Raw genomic sequence first — 17,275 nt, 5'->3', positions numbered from 1 at the left:
AACACATTAAAATCTGTAAAAGAAAAACATAAACTCACCTACAGAGAAAAACATGTCAAAATAATATGAGATCTCTCACCAGCAATCCTAAATGCCAGGAGAGCAGAAAATAGTTTATTTCAAGTCGTTAAACTGAGTAACTATCATCCAAGATTATTATATTTAGGAAAGTTGTCATTTAAAATTGACAGTAATGAAAGGACGTTCCATGAGAAACATAAAATGAGGCAGTTCCAGCGGCCAGGACTGAAATAGACACTCACAAGAACACTGCATGAAAAGAAGCAGAAAGTCGGTCTCAAACGTGAGAGAAGAGCAATGAATGAATTTCACATGAGGAATATATTTTTAAAAAAGAAATCTTTGAAAAATACCATTACATACAACAAAGGAGGCCACCAAACCCTGAATACTAATAAAGGGGAAAGCAAGTGATAATTAATCCAACCAGAAAAACAACCAATACAATCACAGGAGCCAGTGACCATCTTAATAACTCCAAATGTAAATGAACTCAACAAAAGAGAAATAACTAAAAAAAAAATCCAGCTCTATTAAGGCTTTAACATACCTGCTCTCAAGCTATACTACAGAGCCATATTACTAGAAGCATCATGGTACTGGCACAAAAAAATAGACATGTAGACCAATGAAATAGGATAGAAAACCCGCATATAAACCTTAATCCACTTAATTTTCAACAAAAACATCAAAAGAATACATTAGGAAAAAGATAGGTTTGCACTGGGAAAAAATGGAAATCCACAGATATGATAATAAATCCAAATCTCTATCTTATCTGCACAATTCAAAATGAATCAAAGACACCTAAAGTGCTGGAGAAACACTTCAAGATACAGGCATGGGGCTGGAAAGATGGCTCAGCAGTAAGAGCACTGGTCCCAGAGGACCCAGGTTCAATACCCAGTACCCACATGTGGCTCACAAATGTCTGAAACTCTAGTTCCAGGAACCTGATGCCCTCTTCTGGCCTCTGCAGGCATCAGACATTCATGAGATTTACAGTCATACATGCAGGTAAAATACCAATACATAAAAAATTTAAGTTAATACTTAAATTTTTAAAAATTTTTAAGAAACACATGACTAAGACTTTCTGAACGTGACTACAAAAACACATAAAATAATCCCAAGAGGGCTGGAGAGATGGCTCAGAGGTTAAGAGCATTGCCTGCTCTTCCAAAGGTTCTGAGTTCAATTCCCAGCAACCACATGGTGGCTCACAACCATCTGTAATGGGGTCTGGTGCCCTCTTCTGGCATGCAGGCATACATACAGACAGAATATTGTATACATAATAAATAAATAAATAAATAAATAAATAAATATTTTAAAAGAATAATAATCCCAAGAAATGATAAATGAGATGGCATAAAACTAAAAAGGGTTATCAAAGCAAAGGAAACAATCGAGTGAAAAAATAGCCTCAAGGATTGAGAAAAAAAAAGTCAACTATGTATCAGACAGATGATTACTATCTACAATATATAAAGAGCTGCAAAAATACAGAAAATTTTTCAATCAACAAATTAGTTAATCAAAGAATTAAAAATGACAAAGCAATATTTGAATTAATGTTCAGCATCCTTAGGCACTAAGGTAATGCAAATTAACACTGCTTTGAGAGTTGATCTCACCCGGGTCAGAATGGCTCACAACATGAAAACAAATGCTGACAAGGTTGTGGAGGGTAGGGACCCTAATAAACTCTGCTAGGAATATAAACTGGTACAATCACTATGGAGGTCAATGTGGAAATTCCTTGACCAAAGTGTGACAAAGTGTGACCCCGTCACACCAAAAAGTGACGGGGTGCAAATGGATCAGTGGGTCAATGTGCTTCTTGCATGATGACACCAATTTGATCACCTGAACCTATATAAAAGGTGAGACGCACTGGAATATATCTATAATCTCAGCACTGTTACTGAGAGAAGGGAGGCAGAGACAGAAATAAGCAAACAAGTCCCCTGGTCAGATAGCCTGGCATACACTGTATAGCAGCAAAAACAAGAGAGACCCCGCCTCAATAAGGCAGAACTGACTCACAAAAGTTATGCTGTTAGGCAGGTGATGGAGACACATGCCTTTAATCCCAGTACTTGAGATGCAGAGGCGCATGGATCTCAGTGAGTTCAAGGACAACCTCCTGGTCTACAGAGTGAGTTCCAGGACAGCCAGGACTACACAGAGAAACCCTGTCTTTAGAAAAAATTTAAAAAGTTGTCCCATGACCTCCACACAAGCCCTCACTCATACACACATTTCATACATAAACATGTGTACACAGAATAAATTGATAACATAATTTTTAAATTTAAATACAGTAGCCATATGATGTAGCTGGCTATTCTAGTCCTGGATGTATAGCCAAACAACACTAAGTTGTAGGAGGAGAGAGCCACTTGTTGGTTCACGGCCACTTAGCCCCAAAATAATCACATAAAAACTGTATTAATTAAAGCCCCAAAATAATCACATAAAAACTGTATTAATTAAATTACTGCTCTAGCTTCTTATTGGCTAACTCTTACATATTAATTTAACCCATTTCTATTATTCTGTGGCTTACCAGCTAAAGTTCCGATGTCTGTCTCCAGCAGGGCTACATAGCTTCCCTCTGACTCCGCCTTTCTCCCAGCATTCTGGGAGAAAGTTAGTTTTCCCTACTTCGCTCTGTTCTACCCTATCAGGCCAAGCCAGTTTCTTTATTCATTAACTAATAAAAGCAACACAAAGACAGAAGGACCTCCCACGTCACTAAGTCAACAGAGATCCTACTGCATCCACACTTATTGCTACAATAATAGCAATATCTAAGAAATGGAACTAAGCCTATCTATTTACCAATAGAAGATGGGTAAAGAAAATGTACAAACACAAAATGGATTCTTATTCAGCTATAAAGAAAAATAAAACCATAGCAGAAAAATGCTAAATCATGGGCAAAATGACATTATTTTGAGTGAAATAAGCCAGCCTCAGAAAGACTCTATAGCCCAAGCTGGTTTAAAACTTACTAGATAGACCAGGTTAGCCTCAGAATCATAGCAATCCAGTCTCCAAATTGACCTGTCTTATAAGAAATTCTTTTTTTTCTCCAGTCAGGTACTCATATTGTCCAGGCTATGTGAACTTCTGATCCTCCTGCCTCTACCTACTGAGGCCTGAGATCACAACAAGTATGTATCACCATGCCAAGTTTTATGCAGTGCTGAGGACTGAACCTAGGGTGTCACGCTCACTAGGCAAAACTCTGGTACAGCTCCAGTCCTCATTAGAAATTCCTCAAGGAAAGTCTTCATTTAGAAAGGAAATGATGGTAATTACTATCAGGAAAGTCTCCAAAACTATAGAACTCATTATTAGTAGAGATGGATACATAGTCTAATTCAAAATACTTTGTTACTGCAATGGCAGCGTGGAAACTGTTTAAGTCTCCAGTATGAAGCCAAAAGTGAAAATTTTCAAAAATACAACTGCAGTTAGAGTAAGTTAAAGGAATATAAAAACAATAAGCTGATTGTAAACACAAAAATATACATTTGGGGAATAGGGTAATAGCCTAGGCATTTGTTTGTGATCAAAGTTGTTGTGAGCTTAAAATAGTCTATTATAACAATATGTCTCCTGTAAGCTCGTGGTGATCACACAACTGAAAACTGCAGCAGATGCTCAAACAGGAAACAGGCAGGAATTAGAGCTTCACACTGCAGAACAAACACCACAGCACAAAGGTAAACAACAAGTAAAGGGTAACAGATAAACAACCAGAAAACAACCAAACAAGCGGAACGAGCCCTGAAAACAAGAGCTGAAATCCAAAGAGTTCAAGCGATCATCCAAAGAATACAAAACAGCTGAACTGGTGGAAAACAAGACCCAAGTGTGTGCTGCCTACAGCAGAAACCCTTTAGCTTAAAAGACACATACAGACTGAAAGTAAAAGATGAAGACAGCTCATACATATACTGGACAAAAGAAAACAAACAGTGGTCTAAACTTTATGAGAAAAAACAGTATTCAATCTAAGGCTGCTGCAGAGAGTGAATATACATAGTGTGAATATGTCAAGGAGATGAGGGATGGTTCCGGGGTTAAGGGCGCTTACTGTTCTTGGACCTGGGTTTGGTTCCCAGCACCCACAGGGGGCTCACAGCAATCCTAACTCCAGTACAAGGGGAGCCACATTCTGATCTTCACAGGTACCAGGCACATGCAGTGGTGCACATATACACAGGCAAAACACTCGTGTTTATGAGTTAAAGAAATCTTTAAATTTTATGTATGAATATATATCAAAGCATTAAAAAGGTAAACCAATTATTAATAAATCTGAAAAGAGAATTAGGCTCTAGTTCAATAACAGGAGACGTCAATGCCCTACTTAGCCCAATTAGACCTAACGAACATGTATGACACCATCCATCAGTAGAAGTGAAGTATGCGTGCTGCTCTAGCACTCAAGGAACACTGTAGGAAGGAGCATTCTCTAAGAGAGATAGAATATTACATCACAAAGCAAGTCTTAATGAGTTCAAGATGAAATAGTTTAGAAAAATGCTTCTCAACCACAACAGTGAGAAGTTAGAACCAACAACAGGAGGAATCTTAGAAAGTTCACAAACATTCAGAATTAAACAACATACTCCACTTGAGAAACCAATATATAACATAAACCCCAAAGGAAATTGAGAAGTGATTTGAAACAAAAAGAGAAAAAAAAAAAACAAAAACAAGAAAAGGAAACAGGGCTGGCAAGATGGTTCAGCAGTTACCAGAGTTCACTCCACAACCTCCTTACTTCTGGCCCCAGGAACACATTCTCTCTCTCTCTCTCTCTCTCTCTCTCTCTCTCTCTCTCTCACACACACACACACACACACACACACACACACACACACACACACAGACACACACTATGGTAGCTTAGCGTGAAGAAGTATCACCTATGGGCTCTAACACTTAACACTCGGTACTCAGCTGTTTGAGAAAGCCTAGGAGGTGTAGCCTTGTCAGAGGAAGTAGAGCTTGGGGTGGGGGGCGAGGGGGTGAGGGGGTGAGGTTTCAAAGCCTGGTACCATTCCCAGTGTGTATCCCTCTGTCTCTCTCTGTCTCTCTCTCTCCCTTCCCCCATCTCTCTCTGCAATACAAACACAATAAAAATAAAAAATTCTTTTTTTTACAATTATAATTTTATTTCAAAAATTAAGGAGATAGAATTACTACAGATAATAAAAAACACCTTCTATAACACAAATTCAGTTGTAATTATACAAATTGGTTTCTTCTCAGAATAGTTAAATACTAAATAGAATGTTAAAAATGAAAACAGTGTATGATAATTGCTTCATAAGTTCATGTTTCTTTTACTTAAGCAGAGGCAACCTTATTAACACGCTTGTAGTGATATTCACAGAAGGTTTTAGGGCATGAGATTCATGATTTTTCTGCAAGCATGTCCAAATTTGATATTTTCAACATTTTATTTCTATACATTACTCTAATTTTTAATGTTTCATTTGTTTATTGTTTTTAAGTTTTATTAGCTGATAACAAATCAAGTTTCCTAAAGGCATTTTCATACTTACTGCTTTGATGAGCCCAAACCCTCCCCTTTTCCCATTTATTTTCCCTCATCCCCGTTTATACGCTCCCATGTATATTGTTTTTCTTCCACTTACAAAACACATGTATTGCTTTACCCTCCCCACCCTACTCTGTGATAGTATTGAGATGTTTTCAAGTCTCTTGGATTCTACCTGGGCTTACTCCCACATAAATACACATTTCTAAAAATTAAAGGCTATGAGATGCCACTTGGAACTGTAAAAATTGTCTTTCGTTACCTGTATTACATCACTTAAGACGGTAGTTTCTACTTTTGACTGAAGGTGTTCCCTACGGTGCCAGATTACACTTGGTAGTTTCTAATTTCTCAGCTTATCTTTCTACTCTGTTTAAAACACTTCAGATCCCAAATTCACTGAGAATTCTCCTTTAATATTAGATTGTCTAGCTTGACTGTTCCTACACATTCATTAAAGTGAGGGGCAACACTGCCCTCCCTGAGGCTGCAGGGTTCAGGCTGGTGCTGATTCACAGCTGCTGCTGTCTGCTTCTACAAGTAATCCTCACTCAATTTAAGAATAGTTTGACAGTTCACTTCAAGGCAAGACCAAGGCTCTCCCCCTATATCTAGGCTGAACAAGGTATTCCTCCAAAAGAAATGTGCTCATAGGTACGAGTTCAAGCAGTAGGGACCCCACAGACTGTCCAAGCCTCACAGCTGTTCCCACGTTCAGTGGACCAAATTTGGTTGCCTACTATCAATCCAGAGTCAGTGAGCTCTCAATAGCTTAGGTCAGCTGTTTCTGTGTGTATCACCATGATTGTCTTGACCCTTTTGCTCATAATATCATTCCTCCCTCTCATGATCTTGCCTCGAAGTGAAGTATCAGACTTTGTTGATTACCCATGGGAAGCCTTACTCTTTCTGAGGAGAGGATGGGGAGGTGGGGTGGAGGAGGATGCGGAAGGAGGGAAGAGAGTGGAAACAGGGATAGCTATGTAAAATGAGGAAACAGAAGCTGTCATAAAAAACCTACCAACCAAAAATAGCCCAGGACCTGATAGTCTTAATGCAGAATTTTATAAGAACTTCCAAGAAGAGCTGATACCTATACTCCTTAATGTGTTTCACTTAATAGAATCAGAAGAGTCATTGCCAAACTCTTTTTATGAAGCTACAGTCACCGTGATTCCAAAACCACACAAAGACACAACCAAGAAAGAGAATTACAGATCAGTCTCACTCATAAACATCGATGCAAAACTTCTCAATAAAATTCTCGCAAACAGAATCCAAAAACACACAAGTTCTGGTTTTCAATGGAGTTGCCATCTGATAAGCCATATGCAGATACAGAATAGTCTTAAAATTTTCTAAAGTTTTGTCTTCTAAGCTCACACAAGCTCAAAAATTGGGGAGAATTGTAAAATTAAATAATAAATTTGATGTAATAATTTTCTAAAAAAAAAAATTTATCCATTACAATCAAGTAGGCTTCATCCCTGAGATGCAGGGCTGGTTCAACATATGAAAATCTATCAATATAATCCATCATATAAATAAACTGAAAGAGAAAACCATATGATCATTTCATTAGACGCTGAAAAAGCATTTGACAAAATTCAACACCCCTTTATGATAAAGGTGTTGGAGAGGTTAGGGATACAATAATAATATAAATATAAAAAGGCAATATATAGCAAGCCAACAGCTAGTATCAAATTAAATGGAGAGAAACTCAAATCCATTCCACTAAAATCAGGAACAAGACAAGGGTGTCCACTCTCACCATACCTCTTTAACATAGTTCTTGAAGTTCTAGCAATAGCAATAAGACAGCATAAGGAGATCAAGGGGATTCGAATCGGAAAGGAAGAAGTCAAACTTTCGTTATTTGCAGATGATATGAGAGTGTACATAAGTGACGCCCAAACCTCTACCAAAGAACTCCGACAGCTGATAAATAACTTCAGTGAAGTGACAGGTTACAAGATCAACTCAAAAAAAAATCAGTAGGCCTCCTATACACAAAGGATAGAGAAGCAGAGAGAGAAATCAGAGAAGCTTCACCTTTTACGATAGCCACAAACAGCATAAAGTATCTTGGGGTAACTCTGACCAAGGAAATGAAAGATCTATTTGACAAAAATTCTTAAGAAACAAACAAGCACAATTGATCAAAATCTAAATGGTAAATTTACACCAATAAAAACTTATACATTCTAAATAGTCTAACACTGAACCCCAATGAACTAGAAAAACAGAAAACCTTAAGTTAGCATAAGGAAGAAAATAACATAGATCAGAACAAAAGTAAACCCAATAAAAAATAGAAAACACACACACACACAAAGTAAAATCTGTGTTGGTTTCTTGTAAACAGAACCAAACACCCAGCAAGAAAGACAGAGAAATAGCATCCATGCGCTCTTTGAGGCACACAGGTCTGGTTCAGGAGAAGGTACAGACAAAGCTGGGCCTGGAAAAAGAGCAACGCAAAGGGGCTCTGTTAAGCAGAAGGCCTGTGCTGAACTCAAGACCCAAAGACCACCAGGTTGGGAGTTCATCATCTTTTATCCTGTGATGACTACCTACTCCAAATGATTTGAAAACAGTATCCCTCTTTTTATATTACCCAGGTGAGTTGGCTGAATCACTCATTAGTATGTTGTGCTCAATGAGCTCCCAGGCCTGGTTTTCTGATATGATTTTGATATTCATGTATCTCTGTGGTGTTGGTTTAATTTGTTAAGTTCATAGATAGAAATGATTTGCTTGTGTGAATTAACTCCTTTATCAGTCTATGGTTCGTTGCTTGTGCTGGACACAATGATTATTTACTTACACAAACACATTCAGTCATTCAAAAGGTGGCCTGCAAGCTGAAATTTTATATGATATAGAATAATTTAAAGTAGTCTGCAACCTGGACCTCCATACCCTATAAGAATCTAATAGATAAAAAATTCAAATAGTAACTGAGACAAGATCTAGCTATACATGCCATACTGGCTTGGAACTCTCTACTTAGGCCAGGCTGAGAACTGCTAGGGTAGACACAAAGCATACAAGCTATTTGAACATAAACAGTTAACATATACAGTTGTTAATTGTCTAAAATAAAAAAATAAGAGGAACCTAAAGGTCAGACAACACCATAGCAGAGAAAACAAAAGGTTAAGAGACTCCCGAGAACGGGGCGCTCCTCCACTGTTGGTCCCTCCCAGGAGTGGGAACAGCACTGCTTCTCCAAATGCTGGGCGAGCTGACAGGGGAGCACAGGACGGCACCAGCCCTGTGGAGGGAGTACTGCTGACGTGACACAGGCAGAACAGACGTTCCTGGGGAGCAGACAAGGAGCAGCCCCATGGTCTCCTCAGTACTACTTCTTAGTATAGCCTGTCAGGGAGCCAGAGGGAAGAGAAATGCGCTCTACAGAGTCCCAGCACCCACAGCATGAAACAGAAGTGGAGCCCTAATCTGAGAGACAACACAACCGCACAGGAGTCCTGCAAATGAAACTCAACCTTCCTAGGGCTCAGTTTACTGGGTCTGTAAAATGAGTGTGAAAATGGATGAGAAACTCACATGATTATTAGAGCATTGAATAACCGAACTATCCAAAAATTCAATAACTAGACAGCAAAGGTTACTTTTCTTGCCCTTTCCAAAAATTAATAACAAGTAAAAGATAAAACAATGTGAGACTTAGTCAGTATATGGAGCCCAGGACATGCCTAGATTTTCTCATATTTTGTAAATTACTTATTGCATGATGTATTGATATTAATTAGTGTATAATTTCTCCTTTTGCAAACTTTTCCAATCCCCCTCTTCCTCCCTTTGAGCTGTGCTCTCCCATTCTCCTATTCTTCTTTTCTCTTTCATACACACACACACATACACACACAAAAATACTCTCTCTCTCTCCTCTCTCTCTTCGTCACAAAATTCTTCATAATAAAGAAAAAACCCAAATGCAACAGAAGCACGGCTTGTACCCAGTCAAAACAGAGTGAATTCAGGGCCAATGCCAGGCAGCAGGGTCCTCTCATGTTGCGTAGAGCTTCCATTCTCAATCTCCAGGGAGCAGACATTTCCCCCAGTTTTATGGTAAACTGAAATTGGACTAAGAAGCAACACAAGTGTGGCCCACCCTCAAACATAAGTGACTGTGTATCCTTCACAGTCTGAAGAAACGAAGGTTACAGGCACACGATGTCTCGTAAAGCAGACAAGGATGCTGCAGAGAAGGATGGCTGAGAACACCTTCCTCAGCACTAAAATACGCCTCCGTCTGCTGCCATGCTCCTGGGCTGTGATGATCAGAGACTCACTCTCTGAAACTAAAAGCAAGCACCCAACTAAATGGGTTTTTTATTTTTTTTAAAAAAAGCACTGAAATAATAAACAGAGTTCTCAAGCATAGAACAGTCTTTCAAGGCATCTAGGACAAAAGTTTCACCTCAGCTCTAACGGGTGTCCCTGCCGCAAGGCCAACACCAAAGTATGTCCTTCTGCAGAGAGCAAAATGCCAAGCCCTGAAGACCTCTCGACGCGATGGAACTCCAGAGAGGAGTGCTGGAAAAGGAGCAAAACCTGAGCTAGGAATTTCTATTCCTGTCTCCTCTGCTTGGCCTTCTAGGGTGGAAACAAATGTATTTCTTGGGGTCTATTTGTTTTTTTTACTTTCAGAATACATTTTTCCTTTTATGAAAGTCAGTGGGAAAAAACAATTCCCTTTCCAGGGTTTTAAAAATCACTTTTCTGGAACATATCTACTTAACTGACAATTTCATAACAAACTCTCAGTAAGATGACAGATGTTTAGATATACTATGATAAAATGAAGTTTCTTCTTTGTTGAAGCAATTATTTTTATCATTTAAGAGAACGAAGTTTATTTCTATTGGTGCTCATAATGCTGAGGGATTTTATACTGAAGATCTGAGGTTTCCAGCAGGAAAAACCCTCTCATAAATTTAAACACAAGCGAATCCTTGGTCTAGAATCAAATCTGTTTAATGTCTCAAAAACACTAGAAGCCTCGATTACAGGCAGAAAATTCATACTTTAGTAAATTTACAGCAGAGGGCCAGCGAGTCCTGAGGAGTTCAGAGAACATTCTGAAGTCCTGACTGCTGCTTTCAGCATCCCAGCCACTTGAGACCCCAGACAACAGACATGTGACCGCTCCGTGACAAGCAGACTGATAGGCAGCTTTCAAATACTGATGTCTCAGTGTATTTAAAGCGCCCTCTTGTCTTTCTTACTTCTCATGGTTATGGATCTGTATATGGGAATGAGACCCATGAGAAACTCTGGCTAGTGACACACAGCAGAGGAGGGTAGCCACGCTGTGTTATCTTTCACTAACTGAAGTTGGCACGGGGATAAAGCATGAGCTGGCCCTGCTCACAATCGACTGTCTCTTCCCTCCCTCACCCCACCTCCCCTGTCTGGAGTTCTGGGATAAAGAAAACCACTTTATCTTTTTTAGGGGAGTTGATAGGGGAAAACAATCAAACATTTAAATTTGAGTTCTTCATGGAGTTACTCATTGGTTTGTTTTTTTTTAATTTCTGGCTTTGGCTATTTTTCACAGATAGAGCTCTTTAGAATAGTAAAGTTTATTGATTTTTAAAGAGCCCAGTGTTGAGCTATAAAAGTTGATTTATGCTCTACGATATCATCATAAGGTTTATCACAAAAAACACAATATAAGTCATCATCCAGATCGTCTGTGCACTCTGGCTCTTCTTAGTTCACAGGATGAATTAGTTCTTGTGTCACTGTACTTATGAGTAAGGACTCCAAACAAAGCACACTCGGTAGTATCACATACGGAACTGTGGAAAGGAAAGCAAGGCAAGGAGCCCAGCGTGGTGGTGTACCCCAACACTGGGGAGGCTAAGAAAGGAGGATTCTTTCCAAGGCAGGCAACTGGGGAGCAGGGATGGAGTATCCACTAGATGAATTGGAGTCATACAGAGTTAAGATTGGATCCCTAAAACCCACATAAAAGCCTGACAAGTAATTGCTATGCTCAAGAAGTAGAGATAAGAGATGCCTGTATGACCTGACTTTGTAAATAATATGAGAAGTTATGGAGCAAGATACCCAATGACGTCAACCTCTAGTCTTCATATGCCGCATACTGATAAATATAAGTAAGTGCTCATATACTGTCAAACACGCATACACTACATATACACACACCCCACAGGACATATGTAAGAGAGAGAGACTAAAAGGGAAGATAGAAGGGAGAACTGCAGGAACTAAATTAATAGTCAAACACCAGAATGGTTTTAAAGGAACAACTTCTACTCAAAACAGGCTGTGCACTGTCTACAAGGAGTTAGCGCAGCTGAGGATAGAGCGTATCTTCTCTGACAGGAGATGTCTGCATCTGAATTCCTGCCCCACTCCTCAGAGACGGGCAACTGAAGGTGAACATTGGTCCTTGTGTGAAAAACAAGGGATACACAGAAAGGCAGGCGGCTAACTTCTGTAAGTGCTGTAATGCTTCACCGGATGGCACTGGAACGAGAAGAGCGGCCATCTTTTGGGAGCTCAGTAAGCAGCAGCTTCTCTCCATTCCATGCCGTCTTTACATCCTGGAAGCTGCCATCTACAGTCAAACACTAAAGTCATTCATTGTAGTATTTTCATGTCATGGTCTCTAATTTTTTCCTCCTAGCTTCATTTACATTCTTCTACTTTCAAAATTTATTTCATCCTGATATTTGATGCTTATACTCATAATTAATCAAGAATTTAGGCATTATATTAGTTTGGCTTTGTTGTTGTTGTTTTGTTTTGTTTTGTTTTTGGAGACAGGGTTTCTCTGTAGCTTTGGAGCCTGTCCTGGAACTAGCTCTTGTAGTCCAGGCTGGCCTTGAACTCACAAAGACCTGTCTGCCTCTGCCTCCCGAGTGCTGGGATTAAAGGTGTGCACCACCACCACCCAGCATACGTTAGTTTCTTATTCACTACTGAATGCCTGACAGAAACAAGGAAGGGGTCATTTTGGCTGATGGCTTCAGGATGCAGTCCAATGTGGTGACTGGTCAGGGTCACAGGGAATCTGCAGCCAGGAAGCAGACAGCAAGGAAGGTTGAGCCTCAGACTGCTTTCTCCTTTCTTTCTTCTCTGTCCAATCTAGGCCCCTCAAACTAAGGATGGCCTCCCACATTAGAATGGATCCTCCCACATCAATTAACTTAAACCACCAGAGGCTGTTTCCAGTTGAGTCTGCATCCCCACAAGCAGACATGCAGACCAGCCCTCACTCCCATCCAGAAGGACACACTAATACTTACAAGCTAGCAGAGAGCACACCACAACAGAGAAGGAAACTTTATCACTAAAAAAGGAATACATTTTCATGTTTCTAGAAGTAAATTCTACCTATTAGCCAGATCTAATATCCATATTAAAATATTTCTATATTTTAAATCATTGTCATACTTAAAAAACAAAAAATGTAAAAGTGGGGTAAAGCTTGAGAGATGGCTCAGTGGGTAAGCTGTGTAAGTATGAGGACCTGAGTTCAGATCTCAGCACCCATGAACAACAACAACAACAACAAAAACACATACTAAAACTGGAAAGAAAAGGCAACCAAAGTATTGCTGTGTTATTCTCTTTTTGATCAAAATAAAAAAGTCATTTAAGATATAAATTCCATGGCAGCCATATTGTTATAAGACAAACATCAAAGTTGAATGGGGACAAAGGAGAAAAAAACAAGCAATGTATTCTCTTGGTGAACAAGGCTCAGCCAACCATCATGTGCATGGGCAATCAGCAGAATGATAATTGAAAACGAGGGACGAGACAGCCTATCTACTCATTCAATTTTTATAATAGTTCAAACATTGATTCAAAATTGATGAAAGCACATTCATCTATCATAAGGGGGGAGAGAAAGTAGATATAAAATAGAATTTGCTGACAGTGGTTCTGAGCAATCATAAATTAGGAAAGTAAATTATTCCAGCCAGGTGGTAGTGGCGCACGCATTTAATCCCAGCACTCGGAAGGCAGAGGCAGACAGGTCTCTGTGAGTTCTAGACCAGCCTGGTCTTCAGAGAGAGTTCCGGGACAGGCTCCAAAGCTACATAGAGAAACCCTGTCTCAAAACAACAACAACAAAAAAAATTATTCCACATATTCAAAGACTCTCCTGGACTTTTCAAGTGGAAACTTAGAAAAGCAGTTACTGCTGAGCCCCAGGGACAGTTTACATATATTCCTTCTCCTTGTCAATAGTTCACAAATAGTCAATACTTTTATCTAAATTCCATTTTGGCTAGGGTGGCCACAGTTCAGGAGAAGGTTAGAGAAGTTTGCTCAGACTGCCATGGCTCCCCCACTAGTGGACAGAGAGGCTTACCCATACTCATCTTGATGGGCAGGTTTTCTCTGCTGGCCGCTTCCACTAGATGTCTCCGAACTTCCATCACTGCCTCTTTATGCTTGGTGTTCAGTAAGGCTTCCCACAGGGCCTTGGCTGAGGCGTCACTACAGTGGATGCACAAAACAGCTCAGAATAAATTCTTATTGGGGAAAGGGAAGAACTATAAGAAAGAAAAAAAGTCAGCATTATCTTATAAGCACTGATACAGTCATTACCACTGGCAAGTATTAACTTGATACAAGATAACAAATTCATCTAATGGGCAGAATATTGAGGAATTAAGGGGACAACAAAATCAAAACATAGGGGAGAAGAAAGACTACATTGTTCCATGAAAATGTGAGAAAAGTATACGTTAGATTATTTTGAGATTTTTTTTTTAATTGAAATCAATTCACAGTGCAATTCATTGCTAAAGAAACATGAATGCCATCTAAGCCAAAATTAAATGTACGGCTCAAAATGACTTAACAATAATGATAAACACTGTTGTGAACTTGAGATAGCATCTGTCTGAGAAGCAGAGAGAAATCCTTAAAGAGAATCCTTGTGTGAATTCCCAATAGACCTCCTCATCAGCAAACTTCCTACGGAATAAGAATGAGGCCTTGCACTCAGCAGCAGGCTCTGAAGTATTCCACTCCAGGCCTTCAGTTTGAAGGATGGCACTCATGGAAGCCTTTACAATTCTCTGTTGATAGCAGCCCCAAGCACAGCATTATGCAGAGTCTCATCTGGGTTCACTTCCCAGTAGCTCTCTGTCTCATCCGCAATGCTGTGTTCCCATTATAAATGAGTGCAGTGTTCTTTCCGGAAGGCCACTGCCACAAAGCCAAGTATACACATTTGTAGTAACGTTTTCAAAACTCCATACAAAGGAAACAAGGATGACTTCTGTCTTTTCTCCACTTAAAGCCCCCTAACTCACACACTAACCTCTCAATAGAGTAGTAGCTCTTATTATCACCTACTTTCCCATAGTGAAGTAACATCTTTAAACACTCAGAACTAGAACTCTTCTGATGCTTATCTTGGCTACAACTTGGCGGATGAGTGATACACAGAAAATCAGCAAAGCACATTTCACAGTATCTGTGAGCATGTTTCCTGAGACTCAGTGAGCTGGGCAGGGAAGACTTGACCAGAATGTAGGCTACAATGTCCAATATTTGGGGTTCTGGGTAGAACTAGAAATGGAAGTAACAGGGGACACTGAGAGCCTGGGCTTTACACTTAAGACTGGGCATTCTGTCATTATGCCACCGGTTACAGGCACAAAACTCTAGGTCCAGCTTTTGCAGACTCACATCAGAGACTTACAGGAAGCTTCCAGGTCTTCATCCTAGGCCTTCGGCTAGACCTTGCCCCTCACTGTTCCCTTATATTTTTCTGAGGCATCCAACTTTTTCAACAGAGCAACTACATCTTCCAGCTGCTCACAGCTATTATGGGACTCCCAGTCTACATGTGTAGAAGCCCTTTTTATAGTCATATACTCAGTATTGTGCTCCTCTAAAAGACCCTAACAGAACGCTGCACCTATTTTCCTTAAGTTTAATTAAGTGAATGGGTAACTGAATCCTATCAGACCACCATGGATTAAAGTTGGATGTCAACAATAGCAGAAACAACACAAAGCCTATAAACTCATGGAACCTGAACAACTCTCTATAAATTACTACTGAATCAATGAAGAAATAAAGAAAAATTAAAGACTTCTGAAAATTCAATGAAAATGAATACACACATAACCAAATTCATGGGACACAATGAAAGCAGTGCTAACAGGAAAATTCATGACACTAAGTGCCTTCATGAAGAATTTGGAGAAATCTCATACTGGCAACTTAACAGGACATTGGAATGCTCTAGAACAACGGGAATCAAGCTCACCCAAAAGGAGTAGACAGGAGGAAATAATCAAACTGAAAGCTGAAATCAATAAAATGGAAACAAAGAGAACAATACAAAGAATCAATGAATCAAAGGGATGGTTATTTGAGAAAATCAACAAGATAGACAAACCCTTATTCAAACTACCTAAAACACTAAAAGAGCACATCCAAATTAACAAAATCAGAAACAAAAATGGGGATATAACAACAGACACTGAGGAAATCCAAAGAATCATTATGTCATACTTTAAAAACCTGTATTCCACAAAATTGGAAAATCTAAAAGAAATGAATAATTTTCTTGCTGGATACCACTTATCAAAGTTAAATCAAAATCAGACAAACAATTTAAATAGACCTATAACCCCTAAGAAAATAGAGATCATTAAAAGTCTCCCAAACAGAAAAAGAAAAAGCTCCAAGCCAAATGGTTTCAGCGCAGTATTCAGCAAGACATTCAAAGAACTAATAACAATATGCCTTTAAATCATTCTACAAAATAGAAACAGAAGAAACAGAAGGAACATGGACAAATTCATTTTAAAGACCACAATCACCCTGACACCCAAAGAAACAAATATTCAATAAAGAAAGAAAATTACGGACCAGTTTCCCTCGTGAACATAGATGCAAAAATACTCAATCAAATATTCTCAAACCAAATTCAAGAACACATCAAAAAGATCATCCACCATGATCAAGCAGGCTTCATTCCAGAGATGCAAGAATGGTTCAACATGCATATACTGGATTTTTGGGATCCAGTCTGTTTGGATGCTCACCTTCCTGGACCTGGAGTGAGGGGGGAGGAACTTGGACTTCCCACAGGGCAGGAGACCCTGACTTCCCTTGGGGACAAAGAGGGAGGAGGAGAGGGAGGGGGGGAGTGGGAGGGCGTTGGGAGGAGGGGCGTAAATGGAAACTTTTTATAATTTAATAAAATTACTAAAAGAAAAAAAAAACATAAAAAAAGATCAGACAATGTAATCCACCATCACAAAAACAAACTGAAAAAAAAAATGATTGTCTCACTAAATGCTGAAAAAAAAACCTTTGACAAAATCCAATGCCCCTTCCTAATAAATGTCTTGGACAGATTAGGGATAAAAAATATATAACTTAAACATAATAAAGGCAATTTAAAGCAATCTGGTAGCCAACATCAAATTAAATGGGAAGAAACTCAAAGCAATTCCATTAAAATCAGGAACAAGACAAGGCTGTACACACTCTCCATATCTATTCAATATACTTGAAGTTCTAGCTAGAGCAATAAGACAACTAAAGGAGATCAAGGGGAAATAAATTGAAAAAAAAGAAGTCAAAACATGGCTATTTGCAGATTATATGACAGTGTACATA

General features: G+C 39.2%; 1 protein-coding gene across 1 annotated transcript in view; it reads right to left on the bottom strand.

Moving 5' to 3' along the window:
• Nucleotides 1–17,275, bottom strand: part of Scfd2 (sec1 family domain containing 2) — a 335,242-nt gene that overhangs the window by 287,199 nt on the left and 30,768 nt on the right. The window contains exon 3 of the mRNA XM_048414869.3: nucleotides 13,995–14,122. Within this exon, the coding sequence (XP_048270826.3) occupies nucleotides 13,995–14,122 (128 nt within the window). The remainder of the gene's footprint in view (nucleotides 1–13,994; nucleotides 14,123–17,275) is intronic.

The sequence above is a fragment of the Myodes glareolus genome, chromosome 8 (genome assembly GCF_982192425.1).
Source record: "Myodes glareolus chromosome 8, mMyoGla1.1, whole genome shotgun sequence".
NCBI classification, from domain to species: Eukaryota; Metazoa; Chordata; class Mammalia; order Rodentia; family Cricetidae; genus Myodes; species Myodes glareolus.
The sequence above is the reverse complement of the archived record's forward strand: the minus strand, read 5'-3'. Positions and strand labels throughout refer to the sequence as shown.